General features: G+C 47.6%; 1 protein-coding gene across 1 annotated transcript in view; it reads right to left on the bottom strand.

Annotated features, from left to right (window-relative positions):
- Positions 1–25,109, bottom strand: part of LOC119973771 (voltage-dependent calcium channel subunit alpha-2/delta-2-like) — a 979,537-nt gene that overhangs the window by 508,936 nt on the left and 445,492 nt on the right. Inside the window, exon 5 of the mRNA XM_038812195.1 lies at positions 18,001–18,146. Coding sequence (XP_038668123.1) covers positions 18,001–18,146 — 146 coding nt within the window. The remainder of the gene's footprint in view (positions 1–18,000; positions 18,147–25,109) is intronic.

Raw genomic sequence — 25,109 nt, 5'->3', positions numbered from 1 at the left:
CCCCCCCCCCCAATGCCCGGTCTCTCTTCCTCCCCCCCCCCCAAACGCCGCGTCTCTCTTCCTCCCCCCCCCAAACGCCGGGTCTCTCTTCCTCCTCCTCCCCCCCCCTCCCCCCAACGCCGGGTCTCTCTCTCCCCACCACACAAACGCCGGGACTCGCCACTTCCGCAGCGGGTGAAACTGACGCGTATCGCGTCAGTCCGCTGCTGGCCCTTTCGGGAACGGAGATTACCGGCTTAAAAGAAGGCCCTGACGCCGGAGTCATCCGCACCGCTTTTTCCCGCCGGAAATGGGCGTCACGTCGGTCCGCGGAGAATTTCGCCCAAGATCACAAAGCCACAGAAGGAAGCAGGAGGAAGAGAACTGAAGGAGTACTGATAGGGAGGTTGAACTTCATTGATCAGAAACAATCTTTGATCAGATGGTTGAACAAGAGCAGATGATGGATGAAGTGGATATCTTTAGTTCAAGGAAGTTCGTAGACTTACAGCAGAAAGATTTAGAGATAAAGCAGTTGCATCAGAAAGCATATACAGAAATAGAATCTGTGGATACCAGAGTATTATTACATTGCAAATTTGCCTTGATCGAAAATGGAGACATTTACATATTCAGGCAAATGAGAAGTTCATCAAGTGGTTTTATATTTGGGTTATAGAAAGGAGGTCTTGGGATATCACATGAGGCTCCAGCAGGGGGCCATTTAGGAATGAGGAAAACTCAAGCAAAAGTACAAAACATTTTTATTGGCCTGGACTGCATAAGGATTTTTCCGTACATGTCAGGTAATAGGGTGGTAATTCAACCCAGCACACTTAGTACCCATTCCGCAATTGAGGAAGCTTTTGTTCGGGTCCTAATTGATTGCATGGGCCCCTGCCTAAAAGAAAAAGTGGGAATCAGTATTTGTTGACCAGCAGCACGGTGGTTAGCACTGTTGCTTCACAGCGCCAGGGTCTCAAGTTTGATTCCTGGCTTGGGTCACTGTCTGTGCGGAGTCTGCACGTTCTCCCCGTGTCTGCGTGGGTTTCCTCCGGGTGCTCTGGTTTCCTCCCACAAGTCACAAAAGACATGCTGTTTAGGTGAATTGGACATTCTGAATTCTCCCTCTGTGTACCCGAACAGATTATTATAATTATTATTATAACGGATGTATCTACTGGATTTCTGGAGGCCATTCCATTAAGAAACATTTCAGCTGAGAGGGTTGTAGAGGAGTTAACCAAATCCTTTACCTGATATGGACTACCAAAAGAAATCCAATCAGATCAGAGATACAATTGTATGTTGAAGTTATTCAGGTAAGTTGTGGATAGTTTAGGAATAAAGCAATTTAACTCAACTGTGTATCTTGCAGAATCACAAAGAGCATTAGAAAGGTGGCATCAAACCTTAAAGGCCATGTTGAGGACGTATATTCAGGATTATTCAGAGGATTGGGATAAAGGAATTCCATTTGTACTGTTTGAAATTAGGGATGCATATAATGAACCAAATAAATTCAGTCCACTCAAATTGATTTTTGGTCATGAGGTAAGGGGACAAGGGCGGCACAGTAGCGCAGAGGTAAGCACTGCTGCCTACGGCGCTGAGGAACCGGGTTTCGATCCTGGCCCCGGGTCACTGTTTGTGTGGAGTTTGCACACTCTCCCCGTATCTGCGTGGGTTTCACCCCCCCAAAACCAAAGATGTGCAGGTTAGGTGGATTGGATACACTACGTTGCCACTTAAAAAAGAATTGGGTACTCTTTTTTTTTAAATAAGGTAAGGGGACCACTTAAATTGATCACAGAAACTTTGGAGAGTCAGCGGGCGCGATTCTCCGCAAATGCGGAGAGTCATAAAGGCTGCCGTGAAACTGGCCGTGTTTCACGGCAGCCTCCGCGCCCCCTCCCGGGACCCGATTCTCCCCCCCGGGCGGGGCTAGCAGCGTGGCCCCGCGAAGCATGGCATCGCAGGCTTAGCGACCGTCGCTAAGCCCGCGCGCCAAGGGTCACGGTGGCTGATGCGCACGATGACGTCAGCCGCGCATGCGCAGATGACGTCATCACGCATATGCATCAAACCCGCGCATGCGCGGGCCGTCATGCCCCTCAGCCGCCCCGCGGACTGATCCTGCGGGGCGGCGGAGGAACAAAGAGTGCGCGGGTTTCGGACCCGCTGCCCGCGATCGGTGCCCACCGATCGTGGGCCCATGCCACCATTGGCACGGCCGCACCACGGCCGTGCCAATCGGTGCCATGGTTGTCCAGAACGGCACTTTGCGGCCATTTTCACGAACTGTGAGAGCAGGTGTGTTTGCGTTCGTGTAAACGGCCATAAAGGCCTGGGAACTCGGCCCATTGGTTAGGGGAGAATCGCTGTTCGCCGTAAAAAACGGCGAGCAGCGATTCGTGTCGTGGGGCGGCCGTGGGGGGGCGGAGAATAGCGGGAGTTCGGGAAAAATGTCGGGGAGGCCCTCCCACTATTCTCCGACCCGTCTTGGGCAGCGGAGAATCGCGCCCTGAGTTCCGAGACTACACTGCTGGACTATGTGTAAAAGGTTAGGGAGAGATTAACTAGGGCTGGTGAGTTGGCTGGAAAGTATTTAAATTTGTCACAACAATTGATGAAAAAATAAGCAGATAAGAAATCAAAAATTCATAGTTTTGTTTGCGGGGGAAAGTATCAGTGTTGTTAACTATGGGAGGTGAACCATTAAATTCTATATTTAGCGGGTCGTATCAAATTGAAAAGAAATTAAGTGAGGTGAATTATTTGATAAGAACACTAGATAGAAGGAAAACTCACAGTGTGTCATGTTAATATACTCAAAAGGTATTTTGAAGGGCAGCAAGGTGGCGCAGTGGGTTAGCCCTGCTGCCTCACGGCGCCGAGGTCCCAGGTTCGATCCTGGCTCTGGGTCACTGTCAGTGTGGAGTTTGCACATTCTCCCCGTGTCAAAGAACAAAGAAAATTACAGCACAGGAACAGGCCCTTTGGCCCTCCCAGCCTGTGCCGATCCAGATCCTTTATCTAAACCTGTTGCCTATTTTCCAAGGTCTACTTCTCTCTGTTCCCCACCCATTCATATATCTGTCCAGATGCATCTTAAATGATGCTAACGTACCCGTCTCTACCACCTCTGCTGGCAAAACATTCCAGGCACCCACCATCCTCTGCGTAAAAAACTTTCCACGCACATCTCCCTTAAACTTTTCCACTCTCACCTTGAAATTGTGACCCCTTGTAATTGACACCCCCACTCTTGGAAAAAACTTGTTGCTATCCACCCTGTCCATACCTCTCATAATTTTGTAGACTCTCTGTAGGTCTCCCTTCAACTTCCGTCTTTCCAACGAAAACAATCCTAATCTACTCAAGCTTTCTTCATAGCTAGCACCCTCCATACCTGGCAACATCCTGGTGAACCTCCTCTGCACCCTCTCTAAAGCATCCACATTCTTCTGGTAATGTGGCGACCAGAACTGCACGCAGTATTCCAAATGTGGCCTAACCAAAGTCCGATACAACTGTAACATGACCTGCCGACTCTTGTACTCAATACCCCGTCCGATGAAGGCAAGCATGCTGTATGCCTTCTTGACCACTCTATCGACCTGCGTTGCCACCTTCAGGGTACAATGGACCTGAACTCCCAGATCTCTCTGTACATTAATTTTCCCCAGGACTCTTCCATTGACCTTATAGTCCGCTCTTGAGTTAGAGCTTCCAAAATGCATCACCTCGCATTTGCCTGGATTGAACTCCATCTGCCATTTCTCTGCCCAACTCTCCAATCTATCTATATTTTGCTGTATTCTCTGACAGTCCGCCTCGCTTTCTGCAACTCCACCAATCTTAGTATCATCTGCAAATTTGCTCATCAGACCACTTATACCTTCGTCCAGATCATTTATGTATATCACAAACAACAGTGGTCCGAGCACAGATCCCTGTGGAACACCACTAGTCACCTTTCTCCATTTTGAGACACTCCCTTCCACCACTACTCTCTGTCTCCTGTTGCCCAGCCAGTTCTTTATCCATCTAGCTAGTACACCCTGAACCACATACGACTTCACTTTTTCCATCAACCTGCCATGGGAAACTTTACCAAACGCTTTACTGAAGTCCATGTATATGATATCTACAGCCCTTCCCTCATCAATTAACTTTGTCATTTCCTCAAAGAATTCTATTAGGTTTGTAAGACATGACCTTCCCTGCACAAAACTATGCTGCCTATCACTGATAAGTCTATTTTCTTCCAAATGTGAATAGATCCTATCCCTCGGTATCTTCTCCAACAGTTTGCCTACCACTGACATCAAGCTCACAGGTCTATAATTCCCTGGATTATCCCTGCTACCCTTCTTAAACAAAGGGACAACATTAGCAATTCTCCAGTCCTCCGGGACCTCACCCGTGCTCAAGGATGCTGCAGAGATATCTGTTAAGGCCCCAGCTATTTGATCCCTCGCTTCCCTCATTAACCTGGGATAGATCCCATCCGGTCCTGGGGACTTGTCCACATTAATGCCTTTTAGAATACCCAAAACCTCCCCCTTCCTTATGCCGACATGACCTAGAGTATTTAAACATCCATCCTTAGCTTCAACATCCATCATGTCCCTCTCCTTGGTGTATACCGATGCAAAGTACTCATTAAGAAGCTCACTCATTTCCTCTGACTCCACGCATAAATTCCCTCTTTTGTCTTTGAGTGGGCCAATCCTTTCTCTAGTTACCCTCTTGCTCCTTATATACGAATAAAAGGTTTGGGATTTTCCTGAACCCTGTTAGCCAAAGATATTTCATGACCCCTTTTAGCCCTCTTTATTGCGCGTTTGAGATTTGTCCTACTTTCCCGATATTCCTCCAAAGCTTCATCAGTTTTGAGTCGCCTCGATCTTATGTATGCTTCCTTTTTCATCTTAGCTAGTCTCACAATTCCACCCGTCATCCATGGTTCCCTAATCTTGCCATTTCTATCTCTCATTTTCACAGGAACATGTCTGTCCTGCACTCTAATCAACCTTTCCTTAAAAGACTCCCACATTTCAAATGTGGATTTACCCTTAAATAGCTGCTCCCAATCCACATTTTCGAGCTCCTGCCAAATTTTGATATAGTTGGCCTTTCCCCAATTTAGCACTCTTCCTTTAGGACCACTCTCGTCTTTGTCCATGAGCATTCTAAAACTTATGGAATTGTGATCGCTATTCCCAAAGTAATTGCCGACTGAAATGTCAACCACCTGGGCCGGGATCATTCCCCAATACCATGTCCAGTATGGCCCCTTCCCGAGTTGGACTATTTACATACTGCTCTAAAAAACTCTCCTGGATGCTCCTTATAAATTCTGCTCCATCTACGCCTCCAACACTACATGAGTCCCATTCAATGTTGGGGAAGTTAAAATCTCCCATCACAACCACCCTATTGCTCCTACATTGTTCTATAATCTGTCTACATATTTGTACCTCTACTTCACGCTTGCTTTTGGGAGGCCTATAGTAAAGTCCCAACAATGTTACTGCACCCTTCCTATTTCTTAGCTCTATCCATATTGCCTCAGTGCTCAAATCCTCCATCGTGCCCTCCTTAATCACAGCTGTGATATCATCTCTGACCAGTAATGCAACTCCTCCACCCCTTGTGTCTGCGTGGATTTCGCCCCCACAACCCAAAGTTGTGCAGGGTAGGTCAATTGGCCACATTAAATTGGCCCTTAATTAGAGAAAATGAATTGGGTATACTAAATTTATTTTTAAAAAGGTATTTTGATACGGAACAAAAGAAGGAGGAAGTGTTAGTCTTCCTCAGGGAGAAGAGATAAATCCAGATGATTCTGAATTTGACATTCCTCAAATTAGATTGGACAATGAGGAAGTGTTAAGAAATTGGGATGAGTTTGGCAGAGGGCAGACATCAGAAGGATGGGAGATCTGTACATAGAAGCTTTCCCAGTTTGAAGGCGCTAGAGGAAAAATTTAATCTGCCGCCAGGAAACGCATTAAAATATCTGCAAGTACGAGCCTTCCTGAAAAAAACAGGTATTGGCCTTTCCGTCGCTGCCACCACTGAGGATACAGGACAGGGTGGTCTCCGGCACCTGGGTGGGGGAGGGGAGGGTGTCGGATATCTACCAGGAACTACAGGAGGCGGAGGAAACCCCGGTGGAGGAGCTCAAGGGCAAGTGGGAGGAGGAGCTAAGTGAGGAGTTGGAAGCGGGTCTGTAGGCAGAGGTCCTGGGCAGGGTTAATTCCTCCTCATCATGTGCCAGGCTCAGTCTAATTCAATTTAAGGTGGTCCACCAGGCACACATGATGGCAGCGAGGATGAGCAAGATTTTTGGGGTAGAAGACAGTTGTATGAGGTGCAAGGGCAGCAAACCATGTCCACATGTTTTGGGCATGCCCGGAGCTTAGAGTGTTCTGGCAAGGGTTCGCGAGGGCAATGTCCAAGGTGCTTAACACACGGGTGGTGCCGAGTCCAGAGATAGCGATCTTTGGAGTGTCAGAAGACCCAGGAGTTCAGGGGACGAAAGAGGCCGACGACTTGGCCTTAGCCTCCCTAGTAGCCCGGAGACGGATTTTATTAATGTGGAGGGACTCGAAGCCCCTGAGCGTAGAGACCTGGGTTACCGACATGACTGGGTGTCTCAGCCTCGAGAAAATAAAGTTTGCCTGAAGGTGGTCTACGCGAGGGTTCTCTCGGAGGTGGCAGCCGTTCGTCGAATTTCTTGGGGAAAATTAAAATGTCAGCAGCAGCAGCAATCCGTGGGGGTGGGGGGTTGAGTGCTTCATTGGGATGATGTGGGAAGACTGGGTCGCGTGGGGTAATGTCTATTTAATTGTTATTGTATATTCTCTTTTTTCACTATGTTAATGTTCACTCTAGTTTGTTTTGTTATTATGGTTACTACTGTTTTATTATGAAAAATTCTGCAAAACCTTAATAAAAATACTTTAAAGAAAAGAAATTGGGATAAGTTACTGAGTTACCTTCCAGGGGGAAATCAAAGTTACCTGAAAGGTTATTACAGTCACATAGAGCTATCTGTGGAACAAATTGGGAAGTACAAAAGTAATTATAAATGATGTAGATGTAGGAAATGCTGCTCCAATTAAGGAAGATCCATAAACATCCAGCACATAATGGTTTGTATATTAGTCCCCCTCTCTCTGTCATGGGCTGCGTTGTTTCTCTCTCTCTCTGTAAGGGGCTAAGTGCTTGTCTCTTTCTCTATACTGGGCCGTGCATCAGTCTCTCTCTCTGTAATTGGCTGTCTATTGGTCTCTCTGTCTGTAAATGGCTGTATATTAGTCTCTGTGTAATTGGCCGTGTATTGGTCTCTCTCTGTGTAATGAGCTGCTTATTGATCTCTCTGTGTAATTGGCTATGTATTGGTCTCCCTTGGGCGGCACAGTGGTTAGCAATGCTGCCTCACAGCACCAGGGACCCGTGTTTGATTCTGACCTTGGGAGACTGTGTGGGTTTCTTCTGGGCGCTTTGATTTCCTCCCACAGTACAAAGATGTGCAGGTTAAGTTGGGCATGCTAAATTGCCCCTTAGTATCCAACGGTTAGATGTGGTTACAGGATTACGGGGATAGGGCATGAGCGTGGGCTTGGGAGGAGTGTTCTTTCAGAGGGTCGGTGCACACTCAATGGGCTGAATGGCCTCCTGCTGCACCATAGATATTCTATGATTCCCTCTATGTGTAAGAGGCTGTGTCATGGTCTCGCTGTGTGTAAGGGCCTGTTTATTGATCTCTCTCTGTGTAAGGGGCCGTATATTGGTCTCTCTGTGACTAAGGGCCTGTTTATTGATCTCTCTCTGTGTGGAAGGGGCCGTGTATTGATCTCTCTCTGCATAAAAGGCTGTGTATTGATCTCTGTGTAAGAGGCTGTGTATTGATCTCTCTCTGTGAAAGAGGCTGTATATTGATCTCTCTCTGTGTAAGACGCTGTGTATTGATCTCACTCTGTGTAAGAGGCTGTATATTGATCTCTCTCTGTGTAAGGTGCTGTGTATTGATCTCACTCTGTGTAAGAAGCTGTATATTGATCCCTCTGTGTGTAAGAGGCTGTATATTGATCTCTCTCTGTGTAAGAGGCTGTGTAATGGTCTCTCTCTCTTTCATTGGCATTGTGTTGGTCTCTCTTTTTTTAATGGGCTGCGTATTGGTCCCACTCTGTGTTGAGCCCCTGCCTGTGTACTCTGCAAATTGAAACCCATCCTGGGAACTAAATTGTCAGTAAGAGAAGCGAGAATGGAGTTTCTAGTGTCCTTCAGCGAGGATATTGTGAAGCTTCACACCACCATCCACGGCTCAGTGTGAGACACATTCTCAGACCGGGATTTGTGTGCAGAGTTTCAGTTGGACTCTCATCTTAATGCTCATGAGCTGTATTAGTTACTCAGAAAGATGAAATACAGAGAACCAATATCATGTCAGCTTACAGATGACTGAAGGCAACCTGCCGAGCTCTGGTGTTGCAAAGATTTATTGCAGTAATTACCATGGAATGTGTGGGCAATCAACTCCAGTGGAATCTGCCATCATTGGGAACATGTGGTGTGGCTGGGGGGTGGTGGGAGGTGAAGGCACTGAAAATGACAAATCCACCATCATTGCCCCTCAGTAAATTCCAGCAGTCCCATCTTTCATTTTTAATTTAAATGTTAATTAATTTGAAAGGGGTTCATCCGTCAATATAATTACTACATCGGGAAGATGATCAATCAGCAGTTTGCTGACGTCAGTCGAATAAGTGCCATCCATTAGCTGCTCCATTATTACAGTTCTGGGATTCAGTGTGTTCGAAGCCTGTCTGCCTGCCTGTCCTTCAATGCACTGTGCACAGACAGCAACCTGCATGTGCCGAGGGAGACAATCCAAGCCATGCACCAAAAAACTTACAATAAACTGCGAGAAGAAAAAGGGCCAATCCTGCCCTTGCGTGTAGATTGTTGAGACCTGTTCTACGAAACCTTTTGAAAAACTGTTGAATTGCTAATTCTTCAAATTAATTTGTGTATATATATGTGGGCATGTACATGTGTGTGAGCAAGAATGGCATGAGTGTGTGCATAGGCACAAGTGTGAGCAAGATCGTTTGTGAACAGCTTGTGTCTGTGAGCGGCAGCTATCTGCATGAGTGTACGCATGTGTGAGCATGCACATGTGTATGTGTGTGCACACACAAGAATGTGAGTGTATGACTGTGCATGAGTTTGCAAGTGCACAGGTAAGACTTAATGTGAGAGTATGCGTATGAGTGTGCGTGACTGTGTAAGTGTGCATGCGTGCATGCAGGAGACCGTGAGTGCAGAAAAGCATGAGTGCAGCAGAGCACGAGTGCAGTAGAGCGTGAGTGCAGGAGTGCAAGAGCGTGTGCATGCAGAAAAGTTTGCGTGCATGAGCGCATGAGTGTGGGAAAGGGGGCATGCAGGAGAGAGTAAGTGCAGGAGCACATGAGTCCAGGACCGCATGCGTGCAAGAGAGCATGAGTGTAGGAGAGCATGTGTGCAGGAGAGCGTGACTGCAGGAGCACATGAGTGCAGGAGAGCATGAGTGGAGGAGAGAGTGCATGCAAGAGGGCATGAGTGCAGGAGTGTGTGAGTGCAATAGGGCATCAGTGCAGGACTGCATGCGTGCAGGTGCATGTGAGTGCAGGAGCATGTGAGTGCAGGAGGGCGTGAGTGCAGGAGGGCGTGCATGCAAGAGAGCATGAACGCAAGAGCGCATGTGTGAAAGAGAGTGTCAGTGCAGGAGCACTTGAGTGCAGGAGCGCATGACTGCAGGAGTGTGTGAGTGCAAGAGGGCATTTGTGCAAGAGAGCGTGCATGCGGGACAGCATCAGTATAGGAGCGTGTGAGTGCAGGAGCGCGTGTGTGCAGGAGAGGGCTTGCAGGAGCATGTGAGTGCAAGAGTGCATGAGTGCAGGAGTGCATGAGTGGAGAGAGCCTGAGTGCTGGACAGTATGCAGGCAGGAGCATGGAAGTGCAGAAGAGCGTGAGTGCAAGAGCGCATTAGTGCAGGAGAGCATGAGTGTAGGAGAGCATGCACGCAGAAGTGCATGAGTGCAGAGAGCATCAGTGCAGGAGAGTGTGCATGCAAGAGAACGTGTGTGCAGGAGCACGTAAATGCAGAAGTGTCACTGTAGTAGTGGTTTCAGGAAAGCATGCATTCAGGAGTGCATAAGTGCAGGGGCGCATGAGTGCAGGAGTGCATGAATGCAGGAGCTGTGAGTGCAGGACAGCATAAGTACAAGAGAGCCTGCATGCAGGACAGCCTGCATATAGGAGCATGTGAGTGCAGAAGCGCGTGAGTGCATGAGTGCAGAAGAGTGTGAGTGGAGGAGCACGTGATTGTAGGAGAGCATATGTGCAGGTACGTATGATGCAAGAGTTTGTGAGTGCAGGAGAGCGTGAGTGTAGGAGAGCATGGCTGATAAGAGCTTGGGTGGAGTCGAGCATGCGTGCAGGGGCATGTGCATGCAGGAGAGTAGGCCTGCAGGAGTGCATATGACTGTGTGTGCAGGATAGCGTGCGTGCAGGAATATGTGTGTGATGGAGCATGTAAATGCAGGAGAGTGTGCATGCAGAAGAATGTGCGTGCGTGAGTGCAGAGTGTTCATGCAGGAGACTGAGTGCAGGAGAATGTGAATGCAGGAGAGTGCGCATGCAGGGGAATGTGCATGCATGACAGTGTGCGTGCAGGAGAGGGTCAGTGCAGCAGCATGTGCAGGGGAGTGTGCATGCAGGACATTGTGTGTGCAGGAGTTGGTGAGTGCAGGAGAATGTGAGTGCATGACAGCTTGTGTGCAGGACAGTGCGTGCAGGGGAGCGTGCGTGCAGCAGCATGTGAGTGCAGGAGAGTGTTAGTGCAGGGGCACATGACTGCAGGAGAGCATGAGTGCAGGAGCGCATGAGTGACTGAGAGTGTGATTTCAGGGGCGGGTGAGTGCAGGAGTGTAGGAGAGCGTGAGTGCAGGAAAGGGTGAGTGTAAGAGCGCATAAATGCAGGAGTGCAAGAGAGCATGCTTGCAGGAGAGCGCGAGTGCAGGAAAGCAAGAGCACATGAATGCAGGAGTGACTGAGTGCAGGAATGCATGAGTGAAGGAGAGCGCGAGTGCAGGAGAATTTGCATGCAGGAGAGGGTGAGTGCAAAAGAGTGTGCGTGCAGGAGAGTGTGCCTGTATGAGAAAGTGAGTGCAGGCGACGGTGAGTGCAGGCGAGGGTGAGTGCAGGAGAAAGTGAGTGCAGGCTAGGGTGAGTGCAGGCGAGGATGAGTGCAGATGAGGGTGAGTGCAGGCGAGGGTGAGTGCAGGCGAGCGTGAGTGCAGGAGAGTGTGAGTTGAGGCGAGGGTGAGTGCAGGAGAGTGTGAGTGCAGGAGAGCGTGAGTGCAGACGAGGGTGAGTGCAGGCAAGGGTGAGTGATGGCGAGGATGAATGCAGGAGAGGGTGAGTGCAGGAGAGGGTGAGTGCAGGAGAGGGTGTGAGTGCAGGAGAGTGTGAGTGCAGGCGAGGGTGAGTGCAGGAGAGGGTGAGTGCAGGCGAGGGTGAGTGCAGGCGAGGGTGAGTGATGGCGAGGGTGAGTACAGGAGAGTGTGAGTGCAGGAGAGGGTGAGTGCAGGAGAGTGTGAGTGATGGCGAGGGTGAGTGCAGGCGAGGGTGAGTGCAGAAGAGTGTGAGTGATGGCGAGGGTGAGTGATGGCAAGGGTGAGTGCAGGCGAGGGTGAGTGCAGGAGAGTGTGAGTGCAGGAGAGGGTGAGTGCAGGCGAGGGTGAGTGCAGGCGAGGGTGAGTGATGGCGAGGGTGAGTGCAGGAGAGTGTGAGTGATGGCGAGGGTGAGTGATGGCAAGGGTGAGTGCAGGCGAGGGTGAGTGCAGGAGAGTGTGAGTGCAGGAGAGGGTGAGTGCAGGCGAGGGTGAGTGCAGGCGAGGGTGAGTGATGGCGAGGGTGAGTGCAGGAGAGTGTGAGTGATGGCGAGGGTGAGTGCAGGAGAGGGTGAGTGCAGGCGAGGGTGAGTGCAGGCGAGGGTGAGTGCAGGAGAGGGTGAGTGCAGGCGAGTGTGAGTGCAGGCGAGGGTGAGTGCAGGAGAGTGTGAGTGCAGGAGAGTGTGAGTGGAGGAGAGGGTGAGTGATGGCGAGGGTGAGTGCAGGAGAGGGTGAGTGCAGGAGAGGGTGAGTGCAGGAGAGGGTGAGTTCAGGCGAGTGTGAGTGCAGGAGAGGGTGAGTGCAGGCAAGGGTGAGTGCAGGCGAGGGTGAGTGCAGGAGAGGGTGAGTGCAGGAGAGGGTGAGTGCAGGCAAGGGTGAGTGATGGCGAGGGTGGGTGATGGCGAGGGTGAGTGCAGGTGAGTGTGAGTGCAGGCGAGTGTGAGTGCAGGCGAGTGTGAGTGCAGGAGAGTATGAGTGCAGGCGAGTATGAGTGCAGGAGAGTGTGAGTGCAGGCGAGGGTGAGTGCAGGCGAGGGTGAGTGCAGGAGAGTGTGAGTGCAGGCGAGGGTGAGTGATGGCGAATGTGAGTGCAGGCGAGTGTGAGTGCAGGAGAGGGTGAGTGCAGCAAGGGTGGGTGCAGGCGAGTGTGAGTGCAGGCGAGTGTGAGTGCAGGAGAGGGTGAGTGCAGGCGAGGCTGAGTGATGGTGAGGGTGAGTGATGGCGAAGGCGAGTGCAGGAGATGGTGAGTGCAGGAGAGTGTGAGTGCAGGCGAGGGTGAGTGCAGGCGAGGGTGAGTGCAGGCGAGTGTGAGTGCAGGAGAGGGTGAGTGGAGGAGAGGGTGAGTGATGGCGAGGGTGAGTGCAGGAGAGGGTGAGTGCAGGCGAGGGTGAGTGATGGTGAGGGTGAGTGATGGCGAAGGTGAGTGCAGGAGATGGTGAGTGCAGGAGATGGTGAGTGCAGGAGAGGGTGAGTGCAGGCGAGGGTGAGTGCAGGCGAGTGTGAGTGCAGGAGAGGGTGAGTGGAGGAGAGGGTGAGTGATGGCGAGGGTGAGTGCAGGAGAGGGTGAGTGCAGGAGAGGGTGAGTGCAGGAGAGGGTGAGTGCAGGAGAGGGTGAGTGCAGGAGAGTGTGAGTGCAGGCGAGGGTGAGTGCAGGCGAGGGTGAGTGCAGAAGAGTGTGAGTGCAGGAGAGTGTGAGTGCAGGTGAGTGTGAGTGCAGGCGAGGGTGAGTGCAGGAGAGTGTGAGTTCAGAAAAGTGCAGAAAAAATGAAAGTTGCCACTGTCCCCGAAGACCATAGTCTGTTCTCCCCTTATAGAGGGAGAGCTGACTGGTGGTTGATGTGTTGGGTATGCTGGGTCTATGTGGACTGCGTTTGATGCAGTGTAGAAAGAGACAGAGATGAGATGCAACACGATTTTATTCAACATCTAACTATATTACATGCTTAACTTGGGTTGACACTATGCTGACTTGACTGGAGACCTGAGGCTAACCTGACCAGATTAACGGACTACCACATGGTGTTTGTTCTAGTTGCTGCTCACGAGCTCTGACTGTCTCAGAGGCTGGATCCCGAGAGACCGGGAAAACTGGTGCCCTCTGGCTTTATAGTGGCCGTGTCCTGTCTGGTGATTGGCTGCTGTGTTCTGTGTGCTCACTGTGTGTCAATCACTGCCTGTCTGCACTCCATCATATACATGGATGTATATTATGACATCACCCCCTTTTTTTTATTTTTCTAAAAAAAAATGTGTTCAGGTCAATAAATAATGAAGATGTGTACAGGTACTTGACTATGTACAGAACATGCTAACTTATATACATGGGAAGGTGTCTAATGCAGATAGAGGGCAGATAACACATGAAAAAAAACAATATGTACAGATGTCAAAACGATAAGACAAAAAGGTAATGCAGCAGTCAGTCTATAAATTTAGTCTCTGTAGCGGGCGGCGAATTCTGGTTGACCGAATGAGCATTTGGCTCTGTTGAGTTGGAGGCCATGTTCGTGGATCCTGTGGACCATCCGCTTAAGGTGATCGATGTGTTCTTGAGGAGTTGTGGACCAGATTATGATATTGTCGACGTACACTCGCACCACCATCATTTGTTCCATTATGCGGTGGAACACCTCTGAGGCAGAGATTATGCCAAAGGGCATTCGGTTGTAGCAGTAGCGACCAAACGGGGTATTAAATGTGCACAGCTTGCGACTGGATGCATCCAGCTGTATTTGCCAGAACCCCTTGGAGGCGTCCAGCTTTGTGAAGAATTTGGAATGAGCCATCTCGCTGGTTAACTCTTCTCGTTTAGGTATTGGGTCGTGTTCCCTCATGATGTTGTGGTTTAAATCTTTGGGGTCGATACAGATTCGAAGCTCCCCTGATGGTTTCTTGACGCAAACCATGGAGCTAACCCAGTCCGTCGGTTCCGTAACCTTTGAAATGACGCCCTGGTCCTGGACGTCTTGAAGCTGCTGCTTGAGGCGGTCCTTGAGGGGTGCCGGCACGCTACACGGTGCGTGAACCACAGGGGTGGCGTTTTGCTTCAGTAGGATTTTGTATCGGTATGGGAATGTGCCCATACCTTCGAACACGCTATCGTATTGCGCTATGATGTCATCGAGTTGAGCCTGGAAGTTATCATCTGGTGCGGCTTTTGCCTGTGTGGATGAAATGGTGTGGACCCGTTGTACTAGGTTCAGGAGTTTGCAGGCCCGAGCACCGAGCAGGGAGGCTCAGTCGGTTCCTACGATTTCAAATCGCAGTGTCGCTTTCAATGACCTATTGGACACCCCAAGCTGGCATGAGCCACTGGCAGCAATGGCATTGCCATTGTAGTCGAGGAGCTGGCAGGCCGGTGGAAGAATGCTTGGTCTGACACGGTTGGTGTCGAGGTCAGATTTTGAAATGAGGTTTGCTGAAGCGCCAGTGTCCAGCTTGAAACGTATGCGAGCCTTGTTAACTGTAAGGATATCACACCACTCGTTGTCCGGATCAATGCTCCGGATTGGGATGTGTTTCACCATCGTTGAGAGAGGCAGCGCATGCTTAGTGATGATGCCCACCCGGAATGGGGATTTGAGGCACTCAGCGTTGGGATCTGGTGGGCTGTCGGGGTCGGAGTCTGTCATGGCCTGCTGTACTGAACGGATGCTCCTGCGCTGTGGCTGGGATCGCTGTGTGCTGGACAGTGGAGCAGATCTGCAAAGGGCTGTGTAGTGGCCAAGCTTGCCACACTGGAGACAGCATCGTCATTTTGCCGGACATTGCCGCTTTAAATGGGCGGAGCCACAATTCGGACACGTCATGACGTCGACGTCAGCACGTTCTGTGCGCCAATGTGCATGCGCAGTGCGGTCGAATGACGTGCACACCTGTGCAGGCTGGTCGTCGGTCTCGCCGTCCCCTCGGTCATGGCGCACATGCGCTGGAGCCCGGGAAAAGCGCGCAAAATGGCCACTCTCATCAGGACTCAGCCCTTCATTTGTTTGATGGCCTGCACCCATTCTGTCACGTGGGGATTTAGCCTTGCCGTTTCTGCCGCCCTGATGTGGGAGTACCAGTTGTTAGCGTGCTCGTGGTGAACGCAGGTTTCGATAGCGATGATAAGGGTGAGCTGCTTAACATTCAGGAGCTGCTGGCAAAGGGAATCGGAGTGGACCCCGAAAACGATCTGATCCCAGATCATGCAATCAGTTGTCGAGTCATAGTTGCATGGCTGCGTGAGGATGTGGAGATGGGTTAAAAAGGACTGAAAAGGTTCATCCTCATCCTGAAGCCTCTGCTGGAAAATGTACCGTTAAAAGCTCTCATTGACCTCAATGTCGCAGTGGCTGTCGAACTTCAGCGGGACTGTTTTAAACTTCGTCTTGTCTTCGCCTTCAGTGAATGTGAGGGAGTTGTAGATGTGGATAGCGTGGTCCCCGGCTGTAGAAAGGAAGAGTGCGATCTTCCTGGCATCCGGTGCGGCCTCGAGGTCGGTGGCTTCAAGATAGAGCTGGAACTTCTGTTTGAAAATCTTCCAGTTTGCACCGAGGTTGCCGGTGATGCGGAGCTGCGGAGGAGGGCGGACGCTGTCCATGTTACCGGATGGCTGATTGCTGGTCAAGGCAGATTATCTCAAGGTGAGTCCTTCAATTCTCAACATCCATACCTGGTACCATGATGTGTTGGGTAAGCTGGGTCTATGTGGACTGTGTTTGATGCAGTAGTGAGAAAGACAGGCTACCAACACTTGATGAGATGCAACATGATTTTATTTAACAACTAACTATATTACATGCTTAACAGTGGGTTGACACTATGCTGACTTGACTGGAGACCTGAGGCTAGCCTGACCAGACTAACTGACTACCACATGGTGTTTGTACAGGCTACTGCTCACGAGCTCTGACTATCTCAGAGGTTGGATCCCAAGAGAGCGGGAAAACTGGTGCCCTCTGGCTTTATAGTGGTCGTGTCCTGTCTGGTGATTGGCTGCTGTGTTCTTTGTGCTCACTGGTCATCCTGTGTGTCAATCACTGCCTGTCTGCACTCCATCATATACATGGATGTATATTATGACAATGGTGATTAACTTGAGAATCACCGCACCTCAGGCGAGGATCAAGTTTGAGAAAGGCCATTACAAATAACCTCATCTGCTATGGGAATTGTACCCATGCTGTTGGCATTGCTCCGCATCACCGTCCAGCCATCCAGCTAACTAAACCCCTCACCCATGTTGTCCGACCTGCTCCAGATCCTCCCGCTGGCTCCTCTACCATGGACCCCATCCACCTCACCGGGGCCTTCGCTGCGGCCACGTTAGACATCCCCCCTCCCCCACTCCCCCTCCCACTCACCTTTCACTCCAGCTCCTTGGCATTGGGGATTGCTGTAGTCCCAGCAGTTGTCATAATTCCTGATGGTGCAGCTGTCAGTCAATTCATTGGCAGTTCTCAAAGGTGGGATTTCTCGCTCAAATGGGGGCAGAGGTCCTTCCTTAAACCAACAAATACCCCTCCTAGTGTTTGATGCCTATGGAAGGGGAGGAGAGGCTCACCCCTGACTTTCTCTCCAGGGAGAGGGGTCGGGACCCCAGTGCCCCATTAAATCCAGTCAAGGTCTCTCATAACATGTGTCTTCAGGTTGCCCTAACCTTCTGATCATGTGGCTTGGAGGTTCACAACGTATCTGATGACATGGCCTCCCGTAATATCCTTAACATCTAATTGGCATCCAATAAATTGTAATAATCAAATGGACCAAATAATTGCTTTTATAGCTGAGATAAATTTTAAATGCAGCATGCACTGTTGTGAGGGTGAATGTAAAGAGGGTGTGTGTAAAGAGGGTGTGTGTAAAGAGGGTGTATGTAAAGTATGTAACGACTTTCCGTTCAGGTGACAGAAGAGAATTTTGGACAGATAAGATCCTGGAGGCCTTTATAATATCAACAATGTCATTATGACTTTCAGAATACAGAATAGAAGACTGTTGGAGGCTTAACTAGGGTTCAGGTACAGTTGAGTCCAGATAAGTCTGTGCAAAATATAAATAACACAAAAACCTCTGTCAAATTTCCTGGTTAGAAGTGACAATGTAAAAAGTGCATGTTTTGGCAATTATATTGTTAAGCTAATTGCCTTATTAAAGACTGGTAATAGACTCGACCTCCAAAAGAATATAAATGCACACAGCTGGAAGGAATTTGTGTCTCCGCTGGATGGGTGAAGAATAAGCTGGTTGAAGGTAAAGGTAAAAGACAAGCTGCTGCATTATTCCTCCATCATATGCTAACATTTGATAATAACAGGAAATCTAAAACTAGGAGCATCAACGTAAGATCGTTGCTAATAAATCCAATGAGGATTTCATAAGGTATTTCACACCAAGGGATTGGTGAGACTGTGAAACTGTCGACCACAAGGTATAGTTGAGGGAAACAGCACAAATGCATTTAAGGGGAAGCTGAGTACATTAGGGAGAAAGAAATAGAAGGGTATGTTGATGTGAGATGTGGGAGGTGGTTTGTGTGGTGTTTGAAGACGATCATGGATTGATGGGCTATAAATTGTGTGTAATACTCACAGCCCTTGTAGATGTCCGTTGGGATCTGCACTGCCATGTAGGAATAGTTGACTTTGACCTTGAAGTTTGGATCATCCACAAACTCCAACTTTAAAGGATTCATTTGTTCCCCATCTGAGTTTTCATCGTCTCTATCACCACCCTAGAACAAACAGAGAAGGGTATGAGGAATGTTCAGGAAGGTGGAGATAGGAACCTTCAGGACATGCCAGAGTAGTTATTCCTGTAAGGCAACATCATAAATTTGGGGAGAGGGCAGAAAGGTCTTAGCTTTGATAGTTTATATCTGTCTCTGCGATGTTCTCCATCTTGGTCTGGAGTATTCTGATCAGATTTACAAAAGCAGCACTCAGCATTATTCATACCAGCACTGACGTGGAATGGGCATAAGCTAAATGGTCAAAAAGCTACAACACCCAAGTGTGCAAGTACTTTTCATGGGATGAGGTAAAACAGCTCAAGTTGAAGAATTAGAACTATCACAGGCCCAAATATGTTTAATGGACCCAAACCTATATGAACATGCCATTAAAAATGATATTGTTGCCACTCTATTTATTCAGTGCATCACCAAATTGAATCCATCCAGTCCAGCTTCGGCTCCTCTCTACATAGATTTACATAGAATTTACAGTGCAGAAGGAGGCCATTCGGCCCATCGAGTCTGCACCGGCTCCTGGAAAGAGCACCCTACCCAAGGTTAACACCTCCACCCTATCCCCATAACCCAGTAACCTCACCCAACACTAAGGTCAATTTTGGACACTAAGGGCAATTTATCATGGCCAATCCACCTAACCTGCACATCTTTGGACTGTGGGAGGAAACCGGAGCACCCGGAGGAAACCCACTCACACACGGGGAGGATGTGCAGACTCCGCACAGACAGTGACCCAAGCCGGAATCGAACTTGGGACCCTGGAGCTGTGAAGCGATTGTGCTATCCATAATGCTACCATGCTGCCCTGTATTAAAACAACCTGTGAAATAAACAAGGGTTCCATTATCCCTCCCTACCCTCGAGGTTTCCACTGCATTCAAAGGTCCAAAGGTTAGGTGGATTGGCCGTGTTAAATTGCACTTTAGTGTCCAGGGATGTGCAGGTTAAGTGGGATTAGGGGGATAGGGTGGGAGAGTGGGGCTATGTAGGGTCTTAATTTGTTTTTGAAACTGATCTTTGAACTGGCCTGTCAAGTAACTGTTTCCACCTCTAAAATTCGGTTGAGCTGATATTCGCCCTTCAGCTGCTATGTTCATACAAAGAACAATACAGCACAGGAACAAGCCCTTCGGCCCTCTAAGCCTGTACCGGTCATGATACCCACCCCTGGCCACAAGCCTGACAACGCGTTCCAGGCGCTTACCACCCTCTGTGTAAAAACCCTGCCGTGCATGTCTGCTCTAAACATTTCCTCGCGGACCTTAAACCTCTGCCCCTTGGTGACTGACCCCGCCATCCTGGGAATGAGTGCCTGCTCATCCACTTTATTCATGCCCCTCATAATCTTGTAGACCTCTAAAAGGACACGCCTCAACATCTGTCGTTCGAATGAAAGCAGTCCGAGTCTATTCAGCCTCTCTGCATAGCTAACACACACCAGACCAGGTAACATCTTGGTAAATCTCCTCTGCACCCTCTCCAAAGCCTCCACATCCTTCTGGTAGTGTGGCAACCAGAATTGTGTGCAATATTCCAAGGGCGGCCTGACTGCCAAGGTTCTATACAACTGTTGCATGACTTGCCAGTTTTCATACTCGATGCCCCGTCCAATGAAGACAAGGATCTTGTATGTTTTCTTGACTACCTTGTCCACTTGTGTTGCCAGTTTCAAAGATCTGTGGACCTGCACACCCAGATCTCTCTGACTTTCTATATTCCTTAGAACTTTGTCATTTACGGTTTATTTCCCCTCTATGTTAGACCTACCAAATGCATTAACTTATCTGGATTAAACTCCATTTGCCATTTCTCTGCCCAAGTGTCCAACCTATCTATGACCTGCTGTGTCATCTGACAATCCTCAAAACTATCTGCCACACCACCGACCTTGGTGTCATCCGCAAATTTTCTAATCAGACCAGCTACATTTTCCTCTAAATCGTTTATGAATACTATAAACAACAGAGGCCCCAGCACCGATCCCTGTGGAACACCACTAGTCACAACCTTCCATTCAGAAAAACATCCTTCTACTGCTACCCTTTGTCTTCTGTGACCGACCCAGTTCTGTATCCATCTTACCACCTCACCTCTGATCCCATGTGACTTCACCTTTTGTACCAGTCTGCATGAGGCACCTTGTCAAAGGCTTACAACATGCAAACAACATCCACCGTCCTCCCTCATCAATCATCTTTGTCACCTCCTCAAAAGACTCGATCAAGTTAGTGAGGCACGACCTCCCCTTCACAAAACCATGCTGGCTATCGCTAATGAGTCCATTTGTTTCCAAATGGGTATAAATCCTGTCCCTGAGAATTCTGCCCAATAATTTACCTACTACCGATGTGAGGCTCACCGGCCTATAATTACCTGGACTATCCCTGCTACCTTTTGTAAACGGCGGAACCGCATTAGCTCTTCTCCAGTCCTCTGAGATCTCACCTGTAGCCAATGAGGATACAGGGATGTCAGTTCAGGCCCCAGTAATTTATTCCCTTGCTTCTCTCAGTATTCTGGGGTAAATCCCATCTGGCCAAGGAGACTTGTCTACCTTAATGTCTTTTCAAAGACCCAATATCTCTTCCTTTTTGATGTCAACATGACCCAGACTGTCCACATACCCTACCCAAGAATCATCTTCCACAAAGTCCTTTTCTTTGGTGAACACTGATGCAAAGTACTCATTTAGTACCTCACCCATTTCCTCTGGCTCAACATACAGATTCCCCCACTGCCGTTAAGTGGTCCAATCCATTCCCTGGCCAGAAGTGGTCCAATCATTTCCCTGGCCACCATCTGGAACCACTCAGGTGTGGTAATATAATCAGGGCCCAGTTTTAAGGCCGATTAAATTGGATATCTTAAATTTAAAAATTCAACACTTTAAATTAAAACCACAGTCTGTTCCGGCAGAATCCGAATATACAGAACTCAAACAGGCTGCTGAGGTATTTCTGGAGCAGCCCCTGCAAACGCATCAAGTAATTATAACGCCTACTTGAGATGCTTTGGCCTATTGTCCACAGTTCCTGATACCCCATCAAGTGATTATCGTTCCTGCATAAGATGCATTGGCTGATTTTCCACAGTTCCTGATAACCCGTCAAGCAATCATCGCTCCTCCTAGGGCGGGTTCAGGTGCCCTGTCAACAGGTCATCAACCAGACCATTGGGCACCGAGATCCTGCCTCCTGAGATTCCATTGGCCGCAGGACATCTAGAAAGCAAAGACTCGAAGTGGAGACTCGGGGGGGGGGGGGCAACCGAGATCAGACCAGACCAGGAAGGAAGGAAGGAAACAAACAAGCCAGCGAGAATCACCTTCGCAAAGAGGAACCAGAGGACTCGGGTATCTCCAGCATACCATTCCACCATATCACCTTTGCAGGTAGTATAGTCAAATCCTGGGTGTTTCTTGTACATATAGTGGGTAACTTACGGGTTAACTATATTTAATAAAGTGTGTTGGATTAAATCTGTGTCTGTACTTTGTTTTCCTCATAAATAAAGACACCTGGGTCAACTTTGATTGAGGAGATAGTTGAAGTATCTGAATTGGACAGATACAACACAGGGTGCCGGATTCATTTAATTATTCCGGCAATGCTGCGGTGCCTGTAATGATATGTATATAGTCCAGTTAGTGACGGTTTAATTATTACATCTCTTGTGTAATTCAAACACTTGAGGACACCAGCATTTTTCTATATTTAAGTCAGACCCTGAGGGAATGCTGGATAGTGTTAGTGAAGGAGAAAGCAAGAGAAAAGCACTAGGAGAAGATTAGATGAGAGCGAGTTAACACAAGGTTATTATGAGTGATTATTTAGATTATTGATTACTGCTAGACAGATTTAATAATACTTTATTATTAACTATAGCTCAGTAGCATGAGCGAACTTCATTGAATTAATCGTTCTACAATAAATGAGTTTGGTTTCAATCTGATGATTGGTGGATTCTTGTTATAAACTCAAAGGATCATTCTGGAACAAAAGACAAAGAACATGACATATTACCACCAAGGGTAACATAACATGCTACCAGGAGTTGAAACACAACATAGTACCATAAGTGACTAAAGCTAGTTGTATAGTTTAGTCAGGATTTTGTCAGAAAAACTAACATGCAACTCGAACTTTCAAGAACAGACCTATTACTGCGAGACATCGAAGAATCCAGGACTGACCGAGAAAGCTCATCCTCCACGACAAGTCCGGATCAATGGTAAACTAAATGTTGACTGGCGCATGTTTAAACAAGAGTTTCAACTCTATCTCTCATCCTTTAATCTAGAAATGCCGGAGATGAGCGAAAAACTGCTCTATTTTTACTTGGCTGGGCAACAGGCCATAGAAGTGCATAACACATTCTATTTTGAGAATGATGCCGAAAAAAATAACTCTGAACTGGTACTTAAACAATTTGATTATTATTTTGAAAATCTCAGCAAAAGATTGCAAAAGAAATAAAAATTCTTTCTCAAGATTTGATTAAAATGTGCAATGCGAGGAAACAATCTAAAAATAGATGTGTTGAACTGTTTAATTGTCAGAGTGAATTTTTTTTTCCCTTGTTGAACCTATGGCGCAGTTGAAAATGAATCGCGCTCAAAAAGACGAGTGGGACCAGTTTGCACATGCACGCTTAAAAAGAAGACGCGAACTGGAAAAATACCATTCTGCGCGTGCACGAGAAGTTGCGCATGTGCACTTAGAAAAAGAGCGCAATCTGGAAGATGATTGATTTGTGCATGCGCAATCGAAGTTTGCGCATGACGTCACAAACGTCTTGACATCAGAACATTTTGGACACGCCCACTTAAAGGGAAACTTACCGAAAAGAGAAAATAACAGCTTTAAAGGCACAAAACTCAGGTTTTTTTACCTTACAATGCAGAACACAGCCTGAATCTGAACAAATAGCTTAAGAAAACTTTTGCAGCACCAAGCAACATGAAGAAAATGTCAACAGATCTATAACTAAAGAAAATCAATTGTACATTGAAGAATATTACTCAGACATGTCTGAGATATTCGGATTTGATGATCATTGTGTTAGCAACATGGTTGAAAAGCTAAATACCACTCCACTAATGGTGGATGAATCCAATACCTTGATGGAATGGCAGATCGTTGCTACGTCGGCTGACTGTAACCTGTCAAATGAACAAGAAGTAAAAGACTCCACACAGAGAGCACTGAAAGACCCACACAGAGAGCACTGAAAGACTCCACACAGAGAACACTGAACAACTCCAGAGAGAGCACTGAATGGCTTCACAGAGAGAGCAATGAAAGACTCCATAGAGAGCGCAATGACAGACTTTAGAATGGAAGCAATGAAAGACTCCAAAATGAGAGCAATGCAAGAAGAAGACTATGAAGGTTTCTCTAGCTTATTTGATCAACAAGAAGACTATGAAGGTCTATTCAGCTTATTTGGTCAACAAGAAGATGACTATGAAGGTCTTGCCAGCTTATTTGATCAACAAGAAGATGACTATGAAGGTCTAGCCAGCTTATTTGATTAACAACAAGAAGACTATGAATGTTTACCCACTGTCTTTGCGAATAGTGACAAAGTGATCACAATTAGCATACAATATGTACATGACATCAGCGAGACTGACAGATCTCAGCTGGAATATACAAAAGATCATGACAATTAAAGTAAAACAACAAATGAATCAATTGAGAACACATCTATTCTAAATAACCTACAAGAAAATGACATCTTGGAGAAATTGACTCCAGTAGAGGAGCACCAAGAAGTCAAACATACATCAGATCAACCAGAAATGACTTATGTCACCAAGATCAATGACATATCAGATAATTCAAGTGAACCTGAGATCATAAAGTGCAATGAAACATCAAATAAAACAAAGGACACTGATACTAAAAAGTTTGAAAATGACTCAAACAATCCAGACGGACGTTATTGAGCACAAAGACAGAAACTATGGAATAACAGACTGTACGCGATGATGACTTGTTGGTGCCTCAGCACACTGCGAGTGAAGATTAAGGACACTTTGTGAATCGTACTTGTTGAACCTTTTCGTATTGATTTTTCACTACATGTTAAATTCATATACATATCATGTATTGTACCAATATTATAGTTTTTCCCTTGTAAACAGAAAAGAAATGTAAAAAAGGGGATGTAATGATAAATATATAGTCAAGTTAGTGAAGGGTTAATTATTACATCTCTGTGTAATTCAAATACTAGAGGGCACCACCACTTCTCTGTATTTAAGTCAGACCCTGAGGGAATGTTGGATAGTGTTAGTGAAGGAGAAAGCAAGCACTAGGAGAAGATTAGATTAGAGAGAGTTAACATAAGGTTATTATTAGTGACTATGTAGATTATTGGTTACTGCTAGACAGATTCAATATTACTGTATTATTAACCATAGCTCAGTAGCGTGTGCGAACTTTATTTAATTAATTGTTATACAATAAATTAATTTTGTTTCAATCTAATGATTGGTGGATTCCTTGTCATCAACTCAATGGACCGTTCTCGAACAAAAGACAAAGAACACGACATATTACCACCAAGGGTAATGTAACATGTTTAAACTAATGCAGCAGGGGCATGGGAACCTGGATTGTAGTTTTGGGGTACGGGAGATTGAGAGTATAGAGGTCAGGAGCACAGATTTGACTTCGCAGGAGGGTGCCAGTGTTCAGGTAGGTGGTTTGAAGTGTGTCTACTTCAATGCCAGGAGCATACGAAATAAGGTAGGGGAACTGGCAGCATGGGTTGGTACCTGGGACTTCGATGTTGTGGCCATTTCAGAGACATGGATAGAGCAGGGACAGGAATGGTTGTTGCAGGTTCCGGGGTTTAGGTGTTTTAGTAAGCTCAGAGAAGGGGGCAAAAGAGGGGGAGGTGTGGCGCTGCTAGTCAAGGACAGTATTACGGTGGCGG

Source organism: Scyliorhinus canicula, chromosome 11 (genome assembly GCF_902713615.1).
Source record: "Scyliorhinus canicula chromosome 11, sScyCan1.1, whole genome shotgun sequence".
NCBI classification, from domain to species: Eukaryota; Metazoa; Chordata; class Chondrichthyes; order Carcharhiniformes; family Scyliorhinidae; genus Scyliorhinus; species Scyliorhinus canicula.
The sequence above is the reverse complement of the archived record's forward strand: the minus strand, read 5'-3'. Positions and strand labels throughout refer to the sequence as shown.